A 27,626-nucleotide genomic window follows, 5' to 3' on the forward strand; every position below is an offset into this window, starting at 1 on the left:
GGTTGGTTGACTCAGCTGTGTGGATTTTGTAGGAGATGACATCTTTATGTACAATTGAAGATCTGGACTCAACCTGGTTATTTATGTTCAAAAAATAGACACACTCTCTCATCTTCTTCCACTTGGAAGGCAGATTTTTGGAAGGCCAATTAAAAAAAACAAATAAGCAGCTTTTGAGAACCATAAACATCAGAATTTAGCACTGCATCTTTTTAAGAGTTGTTTTGTACCTGGCTTCTCTGTCTCCTGTGTTTTTCTCCCTGCTTTTTCTTATTCTTTGTGGCTCCATTTCTCTACTTAGTCTGATTAGAATAGGAGATCTTGTGGATAGAGGAGTGACAAGCAACCAGGACATGTTCGTGTACTCCAGATTTTGATATATTCAGAATATGTGAACTTTCTGCTTCTTATTTTGCCCCAAATATACAAAGTCGTAATGGTTACTATTTTGAGGGGTGTTTTGATGTTTATACAGTGGTACCTTGGGTTAAGTACTTAATTTGTTCCGGAGGTCCGTTCTTAACCTGAAACTGTTCTTAACCTGAAGCACCACTTTAGCTAATGGGGCCTCCTGCTGCTGCCGCGCCGCTGGAGCACAATTTCTGTTCTCATCCTGAAGCAAAGTTCTTAACCTGAAGCACTATTTCTGGGTTAGCGGAGTCTGTAACCTGAAGTGTATGTAACCTGAAGCGTATGTAACCTGAGGTACCACTGTATAGTAAAATCAAGTTGAGGTAATTTTAATCTCTTTTAGTATTTTAACTTTTGTGTTTTATGGAGAAATAAGAGTTGTGGATCATCAGCATATGGGTGGCACCTCGCCCCAAAACTCCTAATGACCGCTCCCAGTGGCTTCATGTAGATATTGAATAGCACCGGACATAATATAGTTTCCTGTGGTATCCCAAAAAGGCACTCTCCCCAATAATACTACTCTCCCAGTTCCAGTCCCGAAGCTAGGAAAGGAACCACTGTAATACAGTGTCCCCATCCCCAGAGCCGATCCAGGAGGATACAGTTATATGAAATGCCAATGAGAGATCAAGAAGAAGCAAGGGTGGGGGGCCTCTTCAGTGTTTCTAATCAAAGGGTAACAGAAATTGGAAACAAACAGAAAATATAAAAGAAGATATTTTTCTCATCCACAGAGAACACAGTGTATTTCTTTGTTAATTTGAAGTCACAGACTTCTACACTGTATGTATATTGCATTTTTTATGCTCAGGAACAATTACCAACAAGAAATGGAGGCGGTGACTACCTGCATACACAGGGAAGGAGAGGAGAGAAGGATGAGTGCTCTAGAATAGCAACATGTTTGTACTCTAAATTCCATTATACAGGGCAAAAAAATGGAAAAGCAAGCAGCTGGTTACACCACCAGCAGCAGTTCTGAGGCAAAGAGAACTTGGGTACCATTGCCTCCAAGTAAATGCAAGTCATTTCTCCAGGTTATACCATTAACATTCTCATCTGTAACCTATAACATACAGTTTGGATGAAGACATTGTACTCCTTATTCTTCTTTGATATCTTCTTCCTCTGATGTTAATGGCTATCACTGCTCACAAAAAGTCCAGTTAGCGACTGTAGAGTGGAAAGCTTACAACGAACTGGGGTTAAGCTGTATCATACTATGCAATCTATTGTGCTTGATTTTAATTTCCTCATGTTTTTTCTTGCTCTTTTTGTAGGGCTGCCTTAACACAGATCATGAGCAGGTAATGCACAAGGAGTGCTATTGGGAATCATGTCGGACGAGTCAATCTCAGGGAGTGATCCGGACGTGGACCCGGACTTGGAGCAGGAGGATATGGAAGAGGAGGAGGAGGAAGAGGAGGATGAAGCAATGGAGGAGGACAATGATGGGGATGATGAAGAGGATTTACTTGATGAGAATGGTGAGTAATGGGCAAGGGAGTCCATGAATGCTTTTTTGTATGTGCTTCCCGGCACTGTTAAATCTGGTGAATAAATCATTAGGTTTTATATAAGAGGCAGATTTGTTCACTGTGGAATTTATGCGAGTACAGGTCTTTGAACATTTGTACCAGTTTTTGAACATTTAAGTCAGTAGGTTATATAATGTGACAGCCCAGTCCTGAATTGGCAACTTGCATTGCTGTAGCTAAAACTGTATTCAAATCTGGGTGAACAGGGCAGAGTTATTTAGCTCTGCAGCTGCTGGGGAAGCCCCTGTCTAGCAATCCATTTTGAGAAGAATTGTTACTATGTGTCTGAGGCATGTCTGTTGTGAGGGCATCACTTACACCTTTTTTGTGAAATATTTGGCTTCTCCGGACATCAGATTTGAATGAAAGGGCACGAGGCTAAAACTACGGCTGTGGGTACTTTGCTACATATATTAACATTCTGTGCCAAAGAAAGCTGTCCCTTGTGGCCTAAATTTTACAGATCTACTCGGTCTGTGCATTATTTCCTCTTATTTGCATAGTTTTACAATCTTGACTGTTCTGTATAATCAACTCTGTGTTGGTAATTAAGGGAAATTGCAGCAGCTATGTAGAGCACTGATGCCCCACCCAAAACTGCTGGAAACTTTATCCAAGTTCCTGGTACTTCAGCAGGGGTTACCCACATGTAGAGCTAGTTTGAATACAGTTAGGACATTGTTTATTTGGTTTAACTTGAATTTTGCTCTTTGCCGCTCTTGACTATGCCATACAGGAAAAAATACAAGCCAGGAAGAAACTAGAGCCTGGCTTGTTACATGCAAGCTCAGGCTAATGAGGGCTCATGGTTTGTTTCTGTCCACAGAAACTACAACCCCATACAAGCTAAGTTTAGCATGTAATTCCTGCCTTGTGTCCTCCTCTGTGTGGCAAATTAGTGTTGTAGTTTAAGATTACACGCGAACTGGGCCATAGTTGTTAGGACATAGGAGCACAGGAAGAATCTTGGATCAAAGGCCCATTTTGATCTGTGTTAATTGTTTCCAGTACTGGCCCACCACCTGCATTAGCAAAACCTCACAATGAAAGTGATAGCTTTTCGTTGTCTTCAGTATGTTGCATTCTGGTTCAGAATAATACTATGACTAGCAGTTATGGATAATCCATAACTCCATTGAAGGAGGTTGGACTAGATGACGGTCAGGATCCTTTCCAACTCTACAATTCTATGATTCCATATGATTCAGTTATTTATGCTATTAGATTGGCTTAATTTAGTCTTCAAGTGTTGCACCCTATACTACATTCTGTGTTGTTTTTCTGCACTCCTGCAGAATCATGTCACATGCACAGTCCTGACTCAAGACTAGAGAAAAAGAGGAAGGCAAGTCCTCCATTTTTACCTGTTGCTCAAGGTGCATTCAGATGCCTCTTCTAGCTTCTTCTCCTCTGCTGCTTTGTGCTTGCTTTTTAAATGGTTTCTGTTCATGGTGTGTGTGTTGAGGGAGAGGGAAGGAGTAGTTGCACATCTGGAAAAGCAAGAGCACTCACTTCAAAATGGAGTCTTGGCCAGCAGCAGTTTCTCTTGTCTGTGCTTCTCCCCTATCTCATTTTTCTAAAATTTTCCTCTCATTACAGCAGCTAACTGAATGCCTGCAGTTGCATCTGCTTGCAACAAATTCAACTCTAGGAATCAGTATCCTCTGTTATTAGAAAAGCCCCTCTCTCATCATTCCTTCGCGAAGTAGCTCTAAATTGGAGCTCATTGCTAGGTCTTTTTTCTCTTCTGTTTTGTACTAACTGCAGACCCATCTCTCTTGTTTCCTTAAAACATGGAATTTGGAACTTGAGAGGAGATCCTCTGTAGATTATCTTAATATGTGGTCAGGTTCAAATGGGAGAAAGTTGTCCTTCAGATGCCCTGGTCCTGAACTATATAGGGTTGTATTCAGCTAACTTTTAATGAGAGTAGACCCACTGAAATTAATAGACCTAAGTTATGATCATTAATTTCAACTGCTCTGTTCTCAGCAAATGTTAGTTGAATACAGCCCAAAGTACTTTAAAGATCAGAGGTTAACAGCTTGGCCACCACACTCTGGTGAACCACTTCCAGCTGAGCAGAGGGACGTCTGTTCACAGCCTGGGCATAAAGGGCCAACGGTGAACCCAGAAGGACCTCGAAAATACAAACACATGTTTTCAAGTACAGTTTTATGCTATCTTCATGTAGGGTTGTCATACCTCAACAACCTTTCTGTCTGGATTTTCACTGTTTGAAATATGGCAACCCTATCTTCATTGCAGTTCAGTTAACTGTAACTCTGATACATTCTTTTTCAGTTCCCTTATGTTTTAGACCTGGGCTGCATTCTATTCTCTGTTAATGAGGCCCTTGATTAATGAGCTGTCCACACTAAATCAACTTCTCCTACTTCAAGTAAATAGTCCCCCCGCCCCCCCCCGTCTTGTATGTAGTCAATATGATGTGCTCTTTTTCTAATTAGTGAGCTAGCTTAAGTGGTAGAGCTATTAATTCTGTTCTGCACTGCTTATAAAAGTTATAACTGCCAACAGTTTATAATTTCATCTGATGGTGAGCCCTTTCGCCTGGAGTATTATCCCTCATTTCTCAACTGTGTACCAAAAATTACCAGAAATTGCATTTTAGATAATGTGATGGTGATTTCTTCTGTGATAGGGCAGCATATAAGCCGCCATGAAAACTAAGTTCTTGCATTATGTCCTTTTGAGCTCTTTTGTATGTTTTAAGTGCTTAACTAGAAACTAGTAAAAAGAAAAGAAGGAAATTAGTCACTTTGCAGTCAAACTAATTGTAAATTGTATTGCTTTTATTTTTAGACGAGGAGTAGGTAAGATTTTTCTGTAGCGTGGAAGATTTATAAAACTGATAAGGCTTTGTGAAATATTTTAAAATACGTTTGTTCTGTTTGTGCAGTACATTATTCCTAAACATTAATACACTTTTACAGTTCTATGTGTTATACAACAAAGTGGTATTGCTGACTGGTGGGTGGCTCATTTTCTTCAGCTCTCTGATTTTTAAGTAGATCACCTTGTAAGAATTTTGTCATATCCTTTCCTTCTGGGGGAAGCACGGTGCAAAGTTCATCTCCCTGAGTAACCTTTGCATAACTTAGCACTTGCCTTGTGAGCTACAAGTGTGTGCACTGCGCAGAGACATTTGCTGCACTAAGAAAGGCAAGGAGTGTTGCCCAGCAGATTGCCAGACAATGTGCCAATGACTACTGGCTAAAGTCATATCAGAGCATTCAGCTTGATGCTGACAGTGACAATACTCACAAAATGTACGAAGGCATGAAGAAAGCCATTGGAGCAACAATCAGAAAAACTGCACTGTTGAAAACTTTGTCTGTAGAGATCATCACAAATTGCAGCAAGCAGGTGAAGCAATGAGCATAGCACTGTCAAGAACCGTACTTGTGGGGGGAAATGGTCTTTGGCACAGCAATTGCCTGCATTCAGACTCTGCTTGTCTTGGAGGAGCTGGATGTTCCTCTCTCCCCTGATGAGCTTAAGAACTCTTAAACATGTGGTGAAGCCCTAGGACAGGACTGAATCCCAGCAGAAGTGCTGAAAGCATCAGCGTTGGTGACCATATGCTTGGGGTGATAGATGATTCTGTCTACCTTGGCTCCACCATAAGCAGCAACCTTTCCATTGACGCTGAGCTGGACAAGTGTATTGGTAAGGCAGCTATGGCAATGGTTCGCCTCTCCAAAAGGGTATGGGAGAATGCGATGCTAATGTCCAATGTCCAAATGAAGGTCTACCAGACTTGTGTGTTGAACATGCTGCTTTATGGAAGGGAGTTGTGGGCAACTTACAGCTGCCAGGAGCGACATCTCAATGTCTTCCATATGTGCTGTGTCATGAAGATTTTGGGCATCACATGGCAAGGACAGAGTCTCAGACAGAGGTGTTTTACCAAGCCCACATTCCCATCATTTTCACACTTCTGTCTCAGCAATGTCTAAGCCAGGCATGTCCAAAGTCTGTTTCGGGGCCTAATCCTGCCTGCCGATCAATTTAATCCGGCCCCTATGGCAGTATATGTGTAAAATTGTAAAGAAAGATGAACAACTTTGGCCAGCCCTCACGCATGTTCACTTCATCAAATCTGGCCCTCTTTGAAAAAAGTTTGGGCACCCCTGGTCTAAGCTGTCTTGGTCAGTTTCCACACAATGAAAGATAGCAGGATCCCCATGGATGTGCTGTACAGGGAGCTAGCTTCAGGCACCAGGCCTGTTGTCAGACCAACTTACAAAGATGTCTGCAAGTGTGATATGAAGGCTGCCAGCATTAACTCCACTGTGTGGGAATCCCTTGCAGACGACCTCTGTGCCTGGAGACAGGAGTCAGGTCATGTATCCACAGCAACGGCCAGAGGAGGAATGACCACTGGGAGGAACGCAGAGAGAATAAACGCCATGGTGCATCTGCGCCAGTGAAACCGGGCACCTTAATCTGCCCCAGATGCAACACAGTATGTCTCTCCCATATTGGTCTCCACAGCCACAGCAGGCGCTGTAACTCTCCAACAGTTTGACTTTACCCCCAATGGCATATTCTTCCATTGTCTACCGAGACAGATGCCAACAGTGCCTTGGTTAATGTGAATGTGGCACTGTGGTCTAAACCACTGAGCCTCTTGGGCTTGCTGATCAGAAGGTCATCTGTTTGAATCCGCGCAGCAGGGTGAGCTCCCGTTGCTTTGTCCCTGCTTCTGCTAACGTAGCAATTTTGAAAGCATATCAGTGCAAGTAGATAAATAGGTACCACTGCAGCGGGAAAGTAAATGGCATTTCTGTGTGCTCTGGCACTCGTCACAGTCCTTCGTGCGCCAGTGGCGGTTTAGTCATGCTCGCCAAATGACCTAGAAAACTGTCTGTGGACAAACGCCAGCTCCCTCGGCCTGCAGCGAGGTGAGTGCCACACCCCATAGTCACTTTGACTGGACTTAACTGTCCAGGGGTCCTTTACCTTTTTTAAAAAAACCTCAGACACCTTAGTGCTTGTATGTGTTTTATGGCATAATTTTGGTTTTGTAAAATAAACCACATCATTTTTAGCATTTAAGCTCCACAGTTAAACTAGTACAAATGTGTGCTGGTCCCGGGGGGAAGGTTACTGTTACCGTAGTCCAAGTTCAGTCCTAAGTCACTAGCCTGGAGATAGTCCACAAAGTGTGAGGTGAGGTCCGAAACAGGGAGCCGGGCGGGGACAGGAACACTCGAAGATCAGAAGCAGGAAGCCGGGCGGGGAACAGGAACACTGGAGGAACAGGACTGGATGCTGGCCGAAACAGCTCTTCAATGATGACGTTGCTCCCGCAACCTGGGACCGGGCTGACTGCCCTTTATCTTCTCTAAGGCCAGGGGCGGTCCCGGCCCCCAGGAGCCCCGCCTCTCCTGGCCTTAAGGCGAGCACTCCTCTTGGGAGAAACCAGTTCCCTTCGCCTCTCTGCCCTAAGCCTCTGCAGTTCAGGAGAGGCCGAAGGGTTACTGGGCCCCGGGGAAGGCTCACCTGTAGACACTGAGTCCTCAAGCACCTCTGGGGCCAGAATGGTTTCACCTGGTGCCTGCTCCTGAGGATCTGGCACAGGTGCAGGCTCCTCAGAATCTAGGCCTTGCCCCAGTTCAGCCGGCCCTGGAGGCGGGGACTCCTGTGCCGGCTGGGATTCCTCCGGTTCACTCTCAGAATCGGAATCCCAGGCCATCACAAAATGAAAGTGATTGGACCAGAAACAAGAAGTACACAAGCACAGTAGTTCTGTGAGAATTAAGAACCAGTGTGGATATTGGTAAATTCTGCTGTTGGCTCTTGGCTCTTTTGAACTGGTTGTTCTGTACCAGCAAAGTGACAACATTTTTGTTTTGGTATTCCTCCCCCCCGAAAAAAACACTCTACTCTGTGTTTTGTGGAGAACGCTTTGTACTTAAACTGCTTGTTTCTTTTTGATTCTATCTGCTAGGGATGAGTTTGTAAGCTTGCTTCCTTCTCAGAAGAGTTTATTGTGGCAGAGATGTCTGGAAAAGGGCACCAAGTCCTTAGCCAAACTTACAGGAATATAAGGGGCATGATATGAGTTGGAGGTGGCTAGGAGCCTATTTTGCTAATTCTAGAATTTTAATTAGTGCTGTGAAACTGTTATCTATTGTTACCTAAGTTATCATAGTTGGGGTGTGGCTTGAATGCTGGTGTGGTAAGGGAGACTGGAACTTTCATCTCGGCCCCCTCAGGGTTTCACAGACAGACAACACTTGCGGTCATATTTCTTTTTAAAAATCTATAAGGATTTATTTCAGGTTAGGGCTGAGGAGAAGAAGGGTCATAAAAATCTTGATGGTGGTGTTGCCTCTCCTCACTTGTCTCCTTACGTTTTTTTTTGGCATAAATCACTTGTTTGAGAAAGCGGAACAACTTCTGGCAGCATTAGACAATGTTATATAACCTGGAGAAATGACTTGCATTTGCTTGGAGGCCATGATGCCAAAGTTCTCTTTGCCTCAGATCTGCTGACGGGTTCTGTAGCCTTGCTGTTCTGTTATGGTGGTGTAACCAGCTGCTTGCTTTTCCTTTTTTTTTTTTTTTGCCTCGTATAATGGAATTTAAAGTACATATGTTGCTATTCTAGAGCACTCATCCTTCTCTCTCCTCCTTCCCTGTGTATGCAGGTAGTCACCGGCTCCATTTCTTGTTGGTAATTGTTCTTGAGCATAAAAAAATGTAATATGCATACAGTGTAGAAGCCTGCGAGTTCAAATTAAAGAAATACACTGTGCTCTCCGTGGACGTGAAAAATATCTCTCTTATATCTTCTGTTTGTTTCCAATTTCTGTTACTCTTTGATCAGAAACACCATTATGAAGAAAACTTTTTTTCCCTTTCGAAATTAATTTGTTATTTCTTGTTCTGTTATTCTTGCAGTGATTTATTCGTTTCTACTAACCTATCTTTAATTGCAGTTGCACACTATTTATTTTCATTCAGCAGTGTAAAACTAAAACTCCAAACACATTTAATTGAAACAAGTGCCTCACAAACACAGCAGGAGTAGCCACCATGGTGCCCTCCTGATGTTGTTGAACTCCAGTTCCCATCAGTCCCAGCCAACATGGCAGGGATGATGGGAACCGTTGTCCAGCAACACCTGGAGGGCACCATATTGTAATAAAAAACTAATTTTAAAAGAAAAAGAAGTGTAATTTAAGCTCACAAAGGTGTTTTTGTTTTTTTTACTGGAAAATGCACGCTTCTGAGTGAAAGTGCTTATCAGCTTAACTTGGGAGGAGAGGAGTGGCTGTGACTGAAAATAACATCCTGGTTTTAATTAAAATATTTAATAAGAGCTATTGTCTCCTTATTTTATAATTTTGGATTTGAGTTTTTTAAATAAATAAAATCAAGGACCATATGTGCATTTATCATACTTCTAAGACAACTTTTGACCAGTATTATACTATTAAATCAAAACATTTGATTGTGGAAGTTTGACATCTAGAACCCTACATAGTCTATATAGTTATCAATTGTAGTAAGCACTCTCTAGCTTAAAGTAAGGAATCAGTAAATATTGCTGACTCAACACACTGCTGACTCAACAAAGCTCCCCCCCCCCCAAAAAAAAACCCTATAACGTACTCCTGAGTTTCTTATTCTTGGGTTGCTTATGGATACTGCCTAAGAGAGTCGCAGTCTGGGCAACAAAAGACTGCAGCCTGAAGCAGTCTGAGAAATAAAAGAGTATAGCAGAGGTAAATCATGTGGTCATATTGCATGTGTTTTAATGGGCTGGAACCAAAGCCTTCTGAAATCAGTAGATATTCTTATTTCTTTAGTGTGTGCCAACTTCATATCTTGTCTTCATTTTTTGTATCAATGTTTTTGTGTGCTGCTTTTTAAATTTGCATCCAGACGGATGGCTACAGGAAGATCATGTCTTATGCTGGGGTTCAGTTCTAAGGGTTCCGTGTGTGCACAAAAATGTGTACAGTGGACGCTAGGGTTGCAAACATGATCCGTGCGGGATGCACATTCGCAACCCGCAGCGTTTGCAACCTGCAGTGGCGCGCCTGCGCACGTGTGGGTTGTGATTCGGTGCTTCAGCGCATGCACAAAGCGTGAATGCCGAAACCCGGAAGTAACCCGTTCCGGTGCTTCTGGGTTTCGGCGGGTCCGTAACCCAAAAAATGCAACCTGAAGCGTCTATAACCCGAGGTATGACTGCATACTCAAACCCTTGGAGCCAAGCCCCTTCTTGAGCATCCCTGGTTTTCCAGAATTTGTGAGAAGAGAGAGCCTTGCTTGGAAAGCAACACAGATATTTTAAAAGGCTCTTTATGTGCCAGGAAAATCTGGTGCAAAAAGAGCTTTCAGCTGTCTACTCATTAAGAGATCTTGGATCGGTACTGACAATACTGTCACTAAAAGCAGAGGGGAAATACCTGGGATAGGATTAAAAAAGGAAAATAAATAAATATTTTGCCGTGAGATGTAATACACAGGAATAGCTTTTAATAAGCCTACTATGAAATGAAGCATTATGTAGTGGGAGTGTATCTTAGAAAACAGCCTTCCCCTACTTGGTACCTTCCATACGTTTTGGACTACAACTCCCACCAGCCTCGGACCTCTCCACTGTTCTTTGATTGTTGTTGGCCTCAGCAACTCCACATAAAAAAATAATTTTTTGAGCTAAAGCCAATAGGTCGTTGCTGCCACTATTTAGGTTACAGAGATCACATATTGGTTGGTTTTCACACATAGGGAATTATGTTGGGTTAGCAACACCTTGTGTTGCTGTTAATAAAATTAAACTTGCAATGATTCTCTTTTTAATGGCTCCCAATATGTTGATATGCTAATTACCCCCACCCCCTTAGCCCTGGTGTTAATTTCTGGAGCTCTTGCTCTTTGTTTCCTGTTGCCTGTTAGAATTCCCCTTGTGTGGGGCCCCAGTTGAGTTTGAATAGTTATGTAAGGATTTCGTTTTATTCCTGCTCTCTTCCACTAGTTCAAATGGATCGCGGGCTGAGTAAATGATATCAGATGAAAACGGCGTGCAACTTTTGTTGTAGCAGCCACCCCAGAGAGAAGAGACCTCCCAAAACGTACATGGTTTCTTTTTGTTTTACAGACTGTACTGTTTTTCAGGAGTAGTGTTGGGTACCTCCTCTAATTTAGCACATATGCTAGTTTCAGTCAATAGGACAGAATAGCTTCTGTGATTGGTCCTCAAGTACTTGCTGGCTTTTTTTTGTACTCATGGCTTTGAGGACCTGAGCTGGGAAAGAAAATAAGTGCCAGTGCTATATAGACTAAAACCTAGGCATATTTAATTGGTTATGTAAGTGACCCTTCTCAGTCACAGCCAAGTTACAGGATCTATATTCACTGGATGTGCTCAATACAGGTTTGTAGGATAGATTGCTAAGTGCTGTTGATTAGAATATCCGAATACCATGACGTTGTTTAGTCTGTTTCCTCTCTTTTCTCTGCTACTTTAGCAAAAGGCACCTTATGATTTTTTGTGTGATTATGGTGCTCCAAGCAGAGATGATAAATTATTTTCATTGACTTCAGGCATTTGGTCTGGGGCTAGAATAGCTCATAGTAGTTGACAGTTTGCCATATTATCTTCTGCTGAAGTTACAGAACCAGCTGTTAAAGAAGGTTGTGTTGCCGTCAGCCGTGTACACTGAGCAAAATGCTCCTTTTGGATGAGTCTCAGCACTTCCCAGGTAAGACATGGAAGTCACCTTTCCATCTACTTCTCCTCTTCCGTTGACTTCACAAACAATTCATTGTTTTTAGAAATTGGATGTGTTCCAGTGGTGTTGTGAGAGAGTGGTTGGAATATAATATTTTGTAAAACAATACATTGAGATTCATTATTTATTCAGCAGTCAATAATTTGGTGGAAGTTGAGTGTCTTGATTTGCATGAGAGGCTGACTGTATAATCTTGAACACTGTCTAAGGCTATTTACTACTTTTTAAGTCTGAGGATTCTAGTAAAACAACCAATTAACTCTTGTATTTGTTTCGGTAGGATTATTATTTCATATTGCAGCCTCTTTGCACTTGTTGCTTTCCTGATCAAGGATGTGGCATATTTTGCATGTGTTATTTAATGTGTTTTCTCCCTATCTGAATCTGCATACTTCTGCAGTTCTGAGAGTTCTTACTGGTTCTGTATTTCCTAGGACAGGATAGTGGAAGTGTATGTGCATTATGTATGCACACACTGCACTTCTGACAAACTTTATTGTTCATCCCTGGAATTCTGAGAATTAGGTTTGCCTTCTTACAAATAGGTTATATATGGGAGACGAAAAGTTCAGAAATTCTGTTATGAAAAAGTCTTGTTTGAAACATCTCATTTAGTTGTGTATGCTCACTGGTATTTATTTTGTAACTTTATCAATTGTTCCTGTTTACCTAGTTCAGCCTTTCTTGTTTACCTAGTTTACCTTTCTAGTTCAGAAAACTGATTTCTTCCCAGTAAACTCATAAAAGAGGAGGTAGGCATAAAGTACTTTATTTTTTAAACTCCTCATAGGAGTGATGCTATACCGACTTTATTTTGAAACTGATAAGAGTAATCACGTGTATGTGTATTTTTGCTGGGCTCTGTTTTATCTTTCTATGAATGGTTTAAAAAAGTACAGACAATCTAGTGGCAAGAATGCAACAAATGTCTAACTGGTTTATGGGTCCAAGTGGAAATTGCAAATTTAAATTGCAAATTACTATTTAAGAAAAGAATGATACTTTCAGGAATAAGACATTTTGAGATCAGTCTTGATAAAGGGAATGAAGAAAATCAGGACCTAGGAAATTTATAAATGTTGAAGGCCCATGATTTCTGGGAATGAGAAATTTAATTAGATTGTAAAAAAAGATTAAAACTGGAGCCACTGGAGTACAGTACTAATTACTGCTGTCTCATCTTTGCGTAACACAACAGTCTCACAGACCATGCTGAGCTGCAAGGACTTGACTGAGCATTTTGTTTTGACTCTGCAGTAAGAAGTAACTTTCGATTCTGCGGCTTTATTTTACTGTCTAGCTGAAAAGTTTTTTAGACTAACACATTTTTTTGAAAAAAAATCATGAGCAAAACCCTGAGCATCTCCTCTAATGCATGTAGAATAATGAGTTTAGTTTTAAACCATCTCTCACGTCCATATATGACACTAAATTTCAACTACAATGGACTTTTAAAAGTATTCATTAATGTAGTGATAAATCAACATGAAAATAGTGCCCTGCGCTTAACGATTTACATTGAACCAAGCATATGAAAATTATAATCAAACTATCTAATTTGTCTATGTATCATCACAGTGTAATAAAAATTGTTGCTTCTTTTGAGGAGGTCTTCTGTTGCCTTATATGACTATACCAGGGGTCAGCAACCTTTTTCAGCCGTGGGCTGGTCCACCATCACTCAGACTTTGTGGGGTCGGATTATATTTTGAAAAATAATAACGAACAAATTCCTGTGCCTCACAAATAACCCAGAGATGCATTTTAAATAAAAGGACACATTCTACTCATGTAAAAACCGTCTGATTCCCGAACTGTCCACGGGCCAGATTGAGAAGGCGATTGGGCTGTATCCGGGCCCCGGGCCTTAGGTTGCCTACCCCTGGACTATACCTTACAGAGCGCTTATTAACTCCATTTTATTATGTGAATTCTGTTGTGCAGATAGGCCAGGTAATTTGCACAAAGTCATATGTCTGGTAGGCTTTGAATTTGGCCTCAGCTCTATGTCCGCACTGCTCAATACTTCCAATAAATCTTTCCTCATCACTTGATTTTAATAATCTTTATTGATTAATCAGGTTCACTTTACGGCTTTCATGAAATATAATCTAAGTGTTAACACCACGCCTCACTAGCTTCTGCTATCAATTTCCTTTTAAAAAGAGGAATACTTGGCTGTGGTGTCTAGTAGTTTGAACACCCACTATATTTTGTGGGACTGCGGTACAGCAGAATAAGGGATATTAATTTAGTTAGCTGGCCTGGACAACAAATCTGGTACCTTGTTTGGGGATCTGCAAATTGTGTTGCAAACTTTTGTTGTTCCACCATGTGGTGAAGTAGTGAATTGTTGCCTTAAATATTTCTTTGCTGGAATCATCCTGAAATTGCAGACTTTAAAGAAACTCACTTGATAAATTAAGAAAAACATTAAGTTCCTGATGGAGGCGAGGAGACAGTGCAGAAAAAGACATGAATGCAGTTATGGTGTTCATTTGTTTTTCTGATGTTGCTTTCTGGAAAAGTAACCCAGGTTGTTTCACATACTGTTTTTGTTTTGTTTTGTTTTGTTTTAAACTTGCACAGTGAAAACCTTGATCTAGGAAAGCATTCATTATTGTTTGAAGGGGCGGGGGGTTCTGCTACTTGTAATGTTCATTATCTTCCTCTGAAAGCTAGCCTTTCTTGCTTAACTTCAGAGGAATTCTCACTGATCTTGAAGCAGAAAACGGCAATTAAGTTAGTTATTTCTTTCCCTCACTCACTCGCATCCCCTTGGGAAGCAACCTGTAAAGAAAAGAAGAAAGGGGAAAAGAAAGCTTGATCTGGTGTTTTTAATATAAAGTGGGGTGGGGTGGAAGCAAAGTCATGGTTCTTCAAACTTTATGCTGACTTTGTGGTCTTAAAAGACATCAGTTGACCATAGTGCCTTAGTTTCTCAAACTGTCAGAAGCGTAAAATGCTAATGATAATATTCAATGATAACATTAACTACAAATATTTCATCAATCACGAAAACCTCCCAGTTTTCATCTGCCTTTGAGGCATTGTTTATCACAACTCTGGCTACAATTGAAAGGTTATGCATGTTATTTGAAGATTGTTCCACACAATAGCATGTTCCAATGTGGTGGCTCCTGTGTCGTTTTTTGGAGCAGCTCAAAGCTTAATTACTGGCTACATTTTTCCACACTGCAAAAACGGCTTACCACATAGAGTAATTTATAGATGCTTACATATGGTGATTGTAATGATATGCGCTGGACACGGGTACATAACAGAGGGACTTAAGTAGTGTGTCCTGAAAGCGTGCCTCCCCACAAAGAAACATTACGTGAATGGTTAACTGCAAAGCTGTAATATTGTAATCTTTGCCCTTAAGAAAGGGCAGGATTCACCTAACAGACATATCAGTGAAAACCCTGTGTGATGACTTCTACTTGCACAATGGGGCTTCCCCCTCTCCCCCCCCCGTGCCCCCCTGAATTTTGGGGTTGGGAGAGCCCTCAGAAGAGCAAGGGGGAGGGCTGACCATGCCACCTGGCAAGTTGATATGCTTGTGCAGACAGAACATCAAATAAATTGCAGCTTGAATTCCACCTAAAAACTGCAAGTAGTTTAAAGAATAATGCTGGGATTTGGTGATTTCGAAGTCAATTACCCAATTTTCGCCATGAAAAATGTGAAAATGGGGCACTTGATATCGGAGGGACTGCTTGATGTTATCTTTCATGCAGCTCTCTCAGTTGTCAAGTGTCAGATTCCTTGGTTTGGGAGCAAAATGTGAGTATGCAATAGAGGGTCTTTTTTCCATCTTAGTGCTGCACATTTCCAACGCCACCAAGAGGCCTCTCTTTGCCTTTAGCCACCCTGAAAAATCTACTATGAAACAAATACTATGACTTGTAACAACTGCCTACTGAAAATGAAAGCTTATGTAACCATTGCATAATACAAAATACCTCCCCCCTCACAATTTGGTCTCCTTCCTTCAGACCCTGAATATTAGTTGATCTAGAGAAATAATAATAGCATCTGCACTAATGCAGCAAAGGAGGCATCTACAACATATGGCTACAGGAGCCAGAATGTTTCTAGTTTAGGTGCACTATTTTAGCACTTGGAACAAATACTCTATTTGCAGAGGGTAGTAAGCCCCAACTTGAATGCTTGTGACTTCTAATATGAGAGAAGTTGGAAAGTGCTTCAGGCAAAACAGGTCCTTTCATAGCACTTTGCTCTTTTGGGGGGTGGGGGAAATTAGCCTGGGTAATTGGAAAACTACCTAACAGCCAGAAAGTACAGTTTCTTATTCTTCCTGTGTATCTGATGAAAGTAATCACTTGTTGAAATTCCCTAGCAGAGAAGGCCTTGAAAAATATTCTAGGTCACTGTGACCCTATCTTTGTTAGTAGAGGAGTGAGATGACTGAAGCAGAAATGTCAGTTTGCAAATTAATTGCTGTAAATTTGAAAGTGGAAATTTCCAGACTTCTGGTATTTAACTGATGACTTAATTACCCAATTCAGACATGTATGTGTGACAGGGTTTTATTTTTTTTGGGGGGGGGGGGAGAGAGCTTAGATTTTAGATAGTAGTAGGAAAGGTCGTAGTGTTTTTGTTTCTTTTAGTAGGGTAGCAGAATAATGTCCCCCCCCCCCCAATTTATCTCTCTCCTGCCACATGTGGCTTTCAGATCGCTTTGCAGACAAGTAATTAACCCCACTGCATTCAACAATATCCCAGAATGTTTGTGCTGTGGCTGAGAATAAAAATTAGTTTTGCAGATTGTTAAACATGTTTCCTACTGCTGAGTCAAAAAGGTGTAGTGCTGGCTAAAAACGATGAGGATAATGTTCTCTTCTGTTTCCCTGGTCCATATTGTGTATATATGATTAACACTTAGTAAGATCAGCTACCTGGTTTCTTCTTTTGGTTTGTGAGTGTTGTTATTTAGAGACACGTTCATAAAAGCTTATATAAGTGCTCTTTAGTGTTTATGTAATTCAGGCCTCTTTACTGTGTACAGCAGCGAGGCCAGAATAAGAGCTCGTGAGTATTTGGTGCCTTCGTTGGCTTGCATAATCTTGGAGTTAGAAGATAAATTGCCTGTCACTGAGGTTGGCCTTTAGATGTTCCAGATTTTCTGAGTGTATGCTGCTGCTGCTGCTGCTGCTGCTTCTGCTTTTTAAATGTGGGCTTCCTGCATTTTTTTGGTGTTGCCTCTTCCCCCACCATCTTACTTTAGCTATTATTTCCCCTTGGATTCATTCTTGGCTAAGTCTTGAAAAATGCACATGCTGCTCTTCTGTGTAGGAATCAGTGTTGTAAAAAGTAGCATTAGCAGACAATGTCTCTGACAGTTGTGGAAGCAAGTGGAAGTCTGACAAGAGTGAGAATGAAAATGAGAAGACAATAATTGGCAAAAAGGAAAGAAGTGACAGTGAGATGATAAGTGTAGGCAAAAGCAGTGTACAGTGGTACCTCGGTTAAGAACTTAATTCGTTCTGGAGGTCCGTTCTTAACCTGAAACTGTTCTTAACCTGAGTGTAATGATTCTCGGGGTTGCTCGTGCATAAGCCTGTGCCAACACCTGGCTGGGTTGCCTGAGTGAACCTTTCCTGTCCGGACAGCCACTCACCCGTGGCTGTCTCAATCGCTGGCAGAATCAGTCAGTGGGTGTTTCTTAAACTTCTTCCAGCAAAGAGGTTCTTTGACGCCCAGTCTCCTCCTACTCTCCCTGCACGGAAGCCTTCTGCGCAAGGAGGGTGTAGGCAGCGGAGGACCCTTCCTCTCCCCGCTGGTCCCCGGCAAGGAGTCATGTGACCACCTCTCTGATTCCCCCATCTGCCCCCCTTCTCCACTGGAGCTAAGCTGATTCCCTTCCCCAGAAGATGGGCTGCCTCTCCCAATCCCGGGACGCTCTCTGGGATCCCTCTGGAGCTTGCTCTCTCCCTCCGGCACTGATGGCAGTTCCCTGACACTGAGGTAGCACTTTAGCTAATGGGGCCTCCTGCTGCTGCCACCAAGCGATTTCTGTTCTCATCCTGAAGCAAAGTTCTTAACCCAAGGTACTATTTCTGGGTTAGTGGAGTCTGTAACCTGAAGCACCTGTAACCCGAGGTACCACTGTACTCGTTCTGAATTTGCTGTACGAGGGGTTGTTGAGGATGGTGCTCTGATTCCATGTACAGAGGAGTAATACATCTATCTGGGTCCTATTGCCTTCTATGATACTCAGAAAGAGTAGCTCTGTCAGTGCATTTGGACTTTGTAGGTGTGTCATCTTATGTAATCATTATGTAATTAGTTCTTTGTTAGGCCTTTGCAGAGTGGGAGGGACCTAAAGCTACTCAACTGCCAGAAGGCTTGAGACTGCTCTTTAATTAGCTGGCTTGATAAAAGCTTCAGAGGTTTTCAGACTTGGCACTTCTAGGGTCTGGCACAGGGACATCTCCCTTCCCATCCTTAGTGAGAGGTGAATTTATCTGATTATTTTGTTTGTGCAGATAGAACCTGGAAGAGTCACACTTGCGTTGTTTTCACATCTTTGGTCAGTAGTGAATTGGGTTTCTCTTTTCTTCTTGTTTTTGCAAAGAATTTGTCACTGGAGCAATTCAAGTTCTCCTAATTTCTAGTCTGCATTTTGTTTAATACAGGGATTTTCATACATTTGCATATTGCAGGAGATGTTGTAGGAAATGCATTTTTCTACTTCTGGTAACCCCAACTTCTTCATTTAATGGTGTAGAGCAATTTTCCTCTGATGGCAGCTTCTTTAAACTTAGGGTTCTCAACAGTGAGGTGAGCAGCTTCTGGGGAAAGTTTCTTCTACTTTGTGCACACATTTTTATTTTTTGGTTGTGCAGGAGGTTAGAATGCCTTATCTCAGTTGGTGTAATACAGACAACAAAATACCTCTCTATTTGTGCTAATAAATATTCTAAATTCCCTGTTTGTGGCCTGATTCTTCTCACTGTGGAATCCCACACTTGATTGTCTTAAAATGCATGCCATGGTTGCCTCTGCTTTTGCCACTCCTCTTTTTCACTAATTCATATTGGGACACACATCTGAGTCAGGAGTTGAGTTATTATTGATCCCTGTTTAAGACATAGTATGTTACTGCCCCTTATGTGTGTCCATCCAGTACCTTAGGTACTGTGACATGTAGGGGCTGCTATTTTAAAATAGCTAATGGTATTATAGCCAAAGTGGACTGTGTGAACCATAGACAAAAAATCTGTTACACTCAGTGCTCTACCAGCCTAATTTTTTTTTTGTTGGTATGGATGTGGACAGGTATGTTTTTCAAGTGAGATATTCAAAGCAGTACTGGAGGGTTAGAAAAGAAGTTGAAAGCCTTTTTCAGTTTGATCTGTTTGCTGTGAAATTCGTCTCAGGGTGCCCCTGCCAACTGAAGTATGACAGGTGAATACCAGAGACCGCATCCTGCCAGATATGGAATGACCTCCCCAGAGCATCTTTCCTAGTGCCTGCATAACAGACTTTTCAGCAGGACATGAAGCCCCTTAAAACAATTTCCCAGGCATTTTAATATTTTTAAAGGCTTGGTTTTTTCCTTTAGCTCTCATATGTTTTGCTTTTTGCTGGATTTAGTTCATATGTTTTGCTTTTTGCTGGATTTAGTTAGATTTGTACTGAGCCTGGCTTTATTCTGTTTATTGTTAGTGCAAGTTTTTATTTATTTTTAAATGGTTTTTAACTTTTCTTGTTAACCTCCTGGAGGGTGTGGTTGATTAGGTCTTATACAAGTGATATAAATAAATAATAAACAAATTTTGAGTTGCAGAGGATTCTGAGACACACTCCAGAGCAGGGGTGGCAACCTCTGGTCCATGAGTCTAATTAGGCCAGGCATAGTCACCGTTTGGCTGACAGTGCCATTTTCCCCAAACCACAACCATCCACCCCCACACCTGATGGAAGGGCAAGTAAGGATATGGCTACAAAGGAACCATTGGGAGCTTGAAGTGAGTTCCCAGTTGTTTCTTTGCAAGTGGCACTCACTGAAAGCACTGACAGTGCTTGCATTGATAGAGTCTAGTGCATACCTGGAGTTCACCTGGCACTGTTGGCTTGACCAACCAAGGTGCTGGAGGAGGGGCTAGTATGACATGGTTTGGCCTATACAATAGAATGTAGTAGTAAAATGTAGTATAATGTAGGCTGTGCCACTTTAAATGACAGTCAGCACTATGTTTAAATGTTCTTCAATATAAGGAACTCCTTAGAAGCACAAAACAACTCTCTCTCCCCTCAAGCTTGCATATATGCTCCCTCATCCCACTCCAGGTGAACAGGAAATTGGTAGACCATGGGTAGCGGGGTTGCACAGAAGGGAAGAGATGTGCATGTGAGAAGTAGGTACTCGGGTTACAGACACTTCAGGTTACAGATCCCGCTAACCCAGAAATAGTACCTCGGATTAAGAACTTTGCTTCAGTATGAGAACAGAAATTGTGCAGCAGCAGCAGCGGGAGGCCCCGTTAGCTAAAGTGTTACCTCAGGTTAAGAATAGTTTCAGGTTAAGAATGGCCCTCCAGAACGAATTCAGTTCTTAATCCAAGGTACCACTGTATAGCCTTTTGTTTTTTATTGTTATTATTTTATCATGGTTGGGAGAAGGGATCAGAACTACCAAGACAAATATTCTACTGGGTCCCAGGGTTTTATCTATTTCTGATTTCTGAAAATACTCATTAAATAAAATATGTGAAGGGAATGTGTGTTAGCTGTAGCTGTCTGCTTCTAATATTGGATTCTTCAGCCCTTCAGAATTCTGCATGAACTATGGCTTTGTTTTTGACTCTGGGGAAGTCATTGGTTTAATGAGTCATCCTGCAGAATATGGTCATGTGTGCTGCTATTGCTGCTTCCTGTTGCCCTATTTTATCCAATCTTTTGATCTAGTTATATAATTGTGAATGAAAGGGAAAAGCCATGGGTGTAAAATCACTTTGTATAATATTACTATACTTTTTGACTTAATATTCCAGAGAAATGTTATTTAACATGGGTAGCAGAGTTCTAGTCTGATAACTTCCAAGAAATTGAACTCTCTTCCCAGTACTGGGATTCCTTGGGGTAAATGAGTGCAATCTGTGGGCTTGTTTGTTGTGACATTTCTGTTGCCGCATGCTTCCCTAAAGGCGGTGTCTGTACTAGAAAATGTATCAAGTTCAAGGATTGACCTAGCTTTTGCTTCCTCTGTTTGTGTTTCTGTGTGTGTGTGTGTGTGTGAGAGAGAGAGAGAGAGAGAGAGAGAGAAGAGAAGAGAGGAGAGGTCAGGTTTGGTTCAGCTGCACTTGTTCCTTGTAGGAATGTAAAATTATAGAGCAAATAGGTGCTGTTTTCATTTAAAATGCTTTGCCATGATATGAAGGAGTTCTGAGTCCTTAGGTACGATCTGAGAGTCCAAAGCAACCAGCTTTTTGGCCTATGAAACAGATTTTCGGCATGCAGTGAGCCCTTGACAAATGCAGCTCCACTTTGTCCTGCTATTTTAACACATGACAATTGTCCACATGTGACCATTCAAATGTAACATTTATGGAAGTGAAGCCGCTTCCGCATAGTTTAAGGGTGAGGAACTTTTCTGTCCAGACCTTAGTCTCCCCAAACCCTGGCAGGCCCGAATTGTCAGGTGGGTGGTCAGTCACTTGATGTCATAGTGACACCTGCTCCTTAAACTCACATTCTTTTGTGTGCTGACTTCCACGCTGCTTGTTAAACCTCTGAAAATTGGAATGTTAAAGAGTAATGCAAGGCTGCTTGGAAAGGGGCTTTCAAGGGGCTGTTCTTTGAACCTCTGGTTCCATTCAGTGGAAACTGCTTCCTATTCCTAGAAGAAGCCTCTCCCCTATGGCCCATCAGCTGATAGATGGATGGGAGCAAGCCTTGCTCCAGCAAAGGAACAAATTGGGAGCTCACTTTAACCTCTGATTGTTCCTTTGAAGTCCCGCCCTATTTAGCACCTGACACATGATGTTGCGTGGCTTCCCAGAAATGGCTTAGCAGGTCATGCTTGACCCACAGACCAGAGGTTCCCCACTCCTAACATAGTTCAACTCCACACCATTCCAGCAGTATGTGTTTATAAAATAAAGAAAAAGGAAGAAAAAAACCTCAGCAGGCAGGATATCATGGTTATTTAAGAGGTAACTGTGGCATAGTAATTACGTCAGTTCCCATGTGTAGTGTGTGTGCATTTATATACATACAAACAACACACACACACATAGGTACATATGTATCATTTCGCTCAAGTGGCACTGGACCATGTGGAAGCTGTCAGAAATATCTAACCTATTGCCAGAACTCAATTTCTTTTGTGAGTGAGGGTTTCTACAAAATAAGTTTGGAAACTTGGGGTTTTCAGCATCTTAAGGACTGATAAAGATCAAGAAGTTACTTGACTTCTTGGTTTGAATTAGCACATGTGGAAAGAAAGAGAGAGAGAGAGAGAGAAAGAGGAAAAAAAGAAATAGTTGATTTTGTACAACTTACTCTAACTTTCTTTCTTTCAGACCAGTCCCATGAAGCGGTGTTTGGCAGTGATCATCTTCAACATGGTGAAGATGGGGAATGGCAACGCTCTACTTCAACTACCTCATCTCAGAGTGAACAGGCAGAGAAACTGTTGCAGAATCAGCACAAGAGCCTGGCCTCTGAGGACACCAAAAAGAAGAGGGCTCAGAAACCTTCTCACATGAGGAGGAACATAAGGTGAACAGCATTTTAAAAAAATGTGTACAGGATTTGAGTACCGTAATAATTAACAGATTGTCATTATCAGTGTTGTTTATTACTGTCCCTTGAACCCAATTTAGGATGGTGTGTTCAAGAGCTGTAGACATATGCTAAAATGGAAATGAAATGATACTACTGAAGGGGAAGATCGCAGGTTTGGTGGTTATTACAAGGAAAATATTGAAAGACAAATTTAGAAGGCATATAGATAAAGTGATCATTGATGATTGATTCCTTGAGAATGTTCTTGCAGAATCCCATGAAAGAGTGGCATAATCTGATGCTCTTTCCTTTGAACCAACAGCACTTTTGGAGCTTTAATTAGCATTACATGCTTTTAAAAATTATTTTGAGATTCTTTCCCCCCGGAAGGTGTGTTATCCACAGCAATATATGGTGGTACCTTGGTTCCCAAACTTAATCCTTTCCGGACGTCTGTTCCAAAACCAAAGTGTTCTAAAACGAAGGTGTGCTTTTCCATAGAAAGTAATGCAAAATAGATTAATCCATTCCAGACTTTTTAAAACAACCCCTAAAACAGCAATTTAACATGAATTTTACTATCTAGTCATTGATCCATAAAATGAAAGCAATAAATAAGACAGTATTGTAGAGGATAAAAATTAAAATTATTATTTTTTCTTACATGCACTGATGATAGTCATTGTTTGGATAGGGGGGGCTTTTATCCATTTCTGCAGTCATACAATCAATCAATCAATAGCTGAACTGGGTTTCACACAGTCACAAAAACAAGTCACAAGCCACAGTCACAAGTCAGTCCCATAAAACAAAGAACAAGTCACTGTCAAAAAAAACAAAAAAGCCACACAAACAAAAACGAAAAAAATAGCAAAAACAAAAGCTCCAAATATTACCTCTGTGTTGTCTGGGTGCTTGGGACTCAACAGCCGGCAGACTCAACAGGAAGCCTCTGATTAGCAGCGGGGGGCTCAGTTTACAAACGGAACACACTCAACAGGAAGCGGAACATGTTCAGCTTCCAAGGCAAAGTTCACAAACCAGAACACCTACTTCCAGGTTTGCAGTGCTCTATTTCCAAGTTGTTCATAAACTAAGCTGTTCTAAAACCAAGTACCAATGTAATAATCTTGATAGTAGAGAGCACTAGGACTGTGGCCTATATCTGGTAACACCAAAATTTCCCTCTGCCTTTTCTTCTGGAATGACAAGCTCATGGATGAGTTACCAGGCCAACAAAAGTTTGTAGCTATATAGACCAGTTACACCACATAGGTCCTAAGCTACTTCTCTCTGTTTTAGATAACTTTATTTATAGCAAAGGGATCTCCCCCCTCCCCGTTTAGCAGTGTGCCCCCTGTGAAGCCATGCCATACTTCAAATGTCAAACCACTTGGGGTATTTATATTAGTCTTTTATTTTTAAAACAAAATGTTTTCTATCTCTTTGCAACTTGAAGACATGTGAATGTGACCCATTTCCTGTATATGCTAACTTGCATGCATATTTTTCTTCAAGCCGCTGTAGTACAGCACATACTTACCAGCAACTTATTTCCCCCAACCTTTCAATTAAAACTTTGAGAATCAGATATATTAATCTCTTCAGTGCCATCCCCTTCCTAGTATAAAATTAAACACTTGCCCTGCAGCTGTAAGTGAATTGTCTCTATTGAAATAGAGACACCTGTGGTGTTCTTGGGCCTTCCTGTAACTTTCCTTCTGAAAAAGTTGTGCACCAGTTGTTGTTTTGAATTCCAGTTGGCAAAACGAAGCTAACAGAAGCTGCATAGAGAAACTTTGTTTTGGAGTAATATGTTCTCTGTGCATTCAGGAAGCTACTGCGGGAGGACCAGTTGGAAGCTGTGACAAAAGCAGCCCAGCAGGAGGAGTTGGAAAGAAGGAAGCGACTTGAGCAGCAAAGGAAGGAGTATCAAGCCAGCATCCCCACAGTACCCTTAGAGTTTCTCCCAGGTAAACCGTGATGATGGTGACTACTTCTGAACCAAAAACCTACCTGAAGACAAGTATTATCTTCAGTCCTCCCCACAGGCTAAACTTGCTGCACCATTCATCATTCCAAAGAAGGCTTAGATAAACTCTTGCATTTATACCTCACCTTCCTTCCAAGGCAATTACAGTGTGGCATACATGGTTTCTACCCCCTCCCTTTATCCTCACCCTGTGAACATAGGCTTGGCTGGTCCTCGGACACTGATTGTGCTTGATGGCTGAATTTGATAGGTTGCCTTAGTCCCAGGGTGGTGCTGTGGTCTAAACCACTGAGCCTCTTTGCCTTGCCGATCGGAAGGTCGGCAGTTCGAATCCCCGTGACGGGGTGAGCTCCTGTTCTCCATCCCAGTTTCTGCCAAGCTAGCAGTTTGAAAGCATGCTAGTTCAAGTAGATAAATAGGTACTGCTGTAGCAGGAAGGTAAACTGCATTTCTGTGCTCTCTGGCTTCCTCACGGTGTTCCGTTGTGCCAGAAGCAGTTTCGTCATGCTGGCCACGTGACCCGGAAAGCTGTCTGTGGACCAATGCTGGCTCCCTCAGCCTTGACCCCATAGTCAAATTTGACTGGACTTAACCGTCCAGGGGTCCTTTATCTTTTTACTTTGATATTTTAACCCCTGCACAAGTGCTGTGGGAATGGTTGCAGTACATCATTCCTTGTGGTTTCTTAGCGTGGTTGTATACCTGTCAAATGTTATACAACTATTTTTCATGTTAAGTAAGGCTTACTGTTAATAAAAGATGGGCTCATTACCGTCATCTTTAATGTAAGTGAATTTGTAATCTCTGTGGTCAAAGTAATGACCTGTGGTACCATCTAATGCAGAGCTATTCAGAGTGAGTTCAGGTTATGCTGAGAAGGAAAAAGCGGTAAAGTAATTAATATTCCTTTTTTGTTTACTACTTCTTAAGATTTTAGCAGTTGAAAGATAAGAGGCTTTTTATGCACTTCCCTGTTCTTGTTCTTAAATAACGGCTTAATGTTGTTTTTAAGGCCACAGTACCTTGCACAGTTACCTGGGAGTAAGAATATTTTGATTAGAGTATTTTGAGTAACCATACTTAGGATTTTACCTTTTAAAAAAGGTTTTCTGGAATTGCAGAAAAACATTTTATTCAGTCTTTTTTTAAAAAAACAACAATATTAAGTGATATACCTATAAGTTAAACAAAGCAGTGTTAATTTCAGAACAAATTTGTATATCAGATCTAATTTGGGTGAGCAAAAACAAACAAACAGTTAAGTCAGTAGTGTTTAGGTAAGTAAATGACGTGGGTGTTTTTTGTTTCATTTCCTCACTCTGGGTTGTTTAGCATTATTTATTATTGTTTACTGTTTTGGTTTAGAGGAGATTGCTTTAAGAACTGCAGAAGTTGCTCAGCTTTCCCCTCAAGTATTATCTGAAGACGTCATCTGCTTAGACAGCACCAGCAGTGGCAGTGAGGATGACTCCAAAGGAAGACTCCATAGCATTAAAGATGGTAAGAAGAGATAGTAATCACTTGATGTTCTCTCACTGTGCCCTACAACAGTTTCGTATCCTCTGTCTCCATGCAGCCCCAGCCCCACCTCTAATGCTGTTCCAGAGAGTCTCCCAGCCCTCTAAAAAGCTGTGTGTGTGTGTGTGTGTGTGTGTGTGTGTGTGTGTGTGGGCACTGAGAAGGGGGAATTGGTGAATATCCCTCATCCCCTCCAGCAGAGCTCTCTGTAAATAGAGTGCCACCCATGGGTAGTTTGAATCCAGTCTAGTTTATAGATGAATATATTTAATATATATTGATAGTTGCATAATGTATGTAGGTTTATATTTATTTGCATAAGCAACTAGTCATTGCAATTTGTGTACAAAAATGCAAACATGAACACAATTTAACAGGTAAAATTTCCATAGTAAATTTAAAAGCACCAGCCATTGCAATTTGTTTATAAAGTACAAATATATATAAACACAAATGGAACAGGTAAGATTTCTAAACCATATTAAAAATTATACAATTGAAAACCCTGCGTAGTTGTGGCACCTATCTTAATGTCATTTGATAGAAATTTTTCTGTCACTAGCTTACCTTGATTTACAAGGAAAAATCAGCTGAATCTCAGCTGAATGGCCCAGTTGAGATAATAGTGCTGGGGTAATTAATTCTTTACCTATGTCTCTGTACAAAGAGCAAAATAACACTACATGGGCCACTGTTTCTGTATTAACATCACCACATAGACATGCAGTTATGGAAGGGAGTTCTCTTAAAGCAACCATCAGATACTGCTGAAAGAAGCACATTTAGTCATGTACTCAAGAAAGGTCTATATCAGGCTTCCTCAAGCTCGGCCCTCCAGATGTTTTTGGCCTACAACTCCCATGATCCCTAGCAGGACCAGTGGTCAGGGATGATGGGAATTGTAGTCTCAAAACATCTGGAGGGCCAAGGTTGAGGAAGCCTGGTCTATATTTTAGAATCACTAGATCCTGTAGATTAACCACCATTGTATCGGAAGCTAGTTGAAAAACAGTCATACCAGGGACATAGTTTTCTCATTGCAGGCAAATTGTTCCATTCAGTATCAAACTGGCATTGCCTCAATAGGTCTTTTGCTTTTTTGAAACCTAAACTTGGTTGTTGTGAATAACCAAGAAAGCATAACCTTAAATTGATGTCTTTCATCGAACTGCTTTTGTGTGAATCAAGTGGGAAGCAATCCAGTAGGGGTGAAATTAAACAAGAGCCAAAAGTCAAAGATTCTGATCCAGGCCTGTGTGGCAGTAGAGAGGAGACCAACTTCAAATTGCACAGCATCACAATATATCAATGAATAGATTGACTTGTAGATGGATATCTATTTCTGATTTTTGCATCTGTAAAATCACTGACATGAAAATTACACTTTGTCTTTTACTTGATCTCTCCACGTACTCTGCAATTATTTCATGAAAGCAGTGCTCATGTGTCTTCATTTTCTTTCTTTTTTCTCATTTCTCTCACTCTCTAGTTGAAAGTAGAGCAAAATGAAAGAATTGCAAGATAGTTTAATATTCAGTTATTGGGTATGCCTGCACTAAGTTTGTTAGCATGATTAGTTACATTTTTTTTACCTTCATAATTTATTACTTTGCTTAGTTTTCTATTCTA

At 41.2% G+C, this 27,626-nt stretch overlaps 1 protein-coding gene across 8 annotated transcripts in view; it reads left to right on the forward strand.

The window, feature by feature from the left end:
- Positions 1–27,626, forward strand: part of RAD54L2 (RAD54 like 2) — a 70,132-nt gene that overhangs the window by 20,569 nt on the left and 21,937 nt on the right. For 4 of the 8 annotated variants that reach the window (XM_083488633.1, XM_083488632.1, XM_083488637.1 and 1 more), the window contains exons 2-5: positions 1,695–1,901; positions 22,282–22,480; positions 24,320–24,459; positions 25,845–25,979. In XM_083488633.1, the coding sequence (XP_083344759.1) occupies positions 1,751–1,901; positions 22,282–22,480; positions 24,320–24,459; positions 25,845–25,979 (625 nt within the window). In that variant the 5' untranslated portion in view covers positions 1,695–1,750. Of the gene's footprint in view, positions 1–1,694; positions 1,902–3,247; positions 3,298–10,972; positions 11,699–22,281; positions 22,481–24,319; positions 24,460–25,844; positions 25,980–27,626 lie in introns of those variants that run through there. The other 4 variants (XM_083488636.1, XM_083488634.1, XM_083488635.1 and 1 more) reach the window with 4 other exon arrangements.

The sequence above is a fragment of the Podarcis liolepis genome (assembly GCF_965112155.1).
Source record: "Podarcis liolepis genome assembly, chromosome: 2".
Classification (NCBI taxonomy): Eukaryota; Metazoa; Chordata; class Lepidosauria; order Squamata; family Lacertidae; genus Podarcis; species Podarcis liolepis.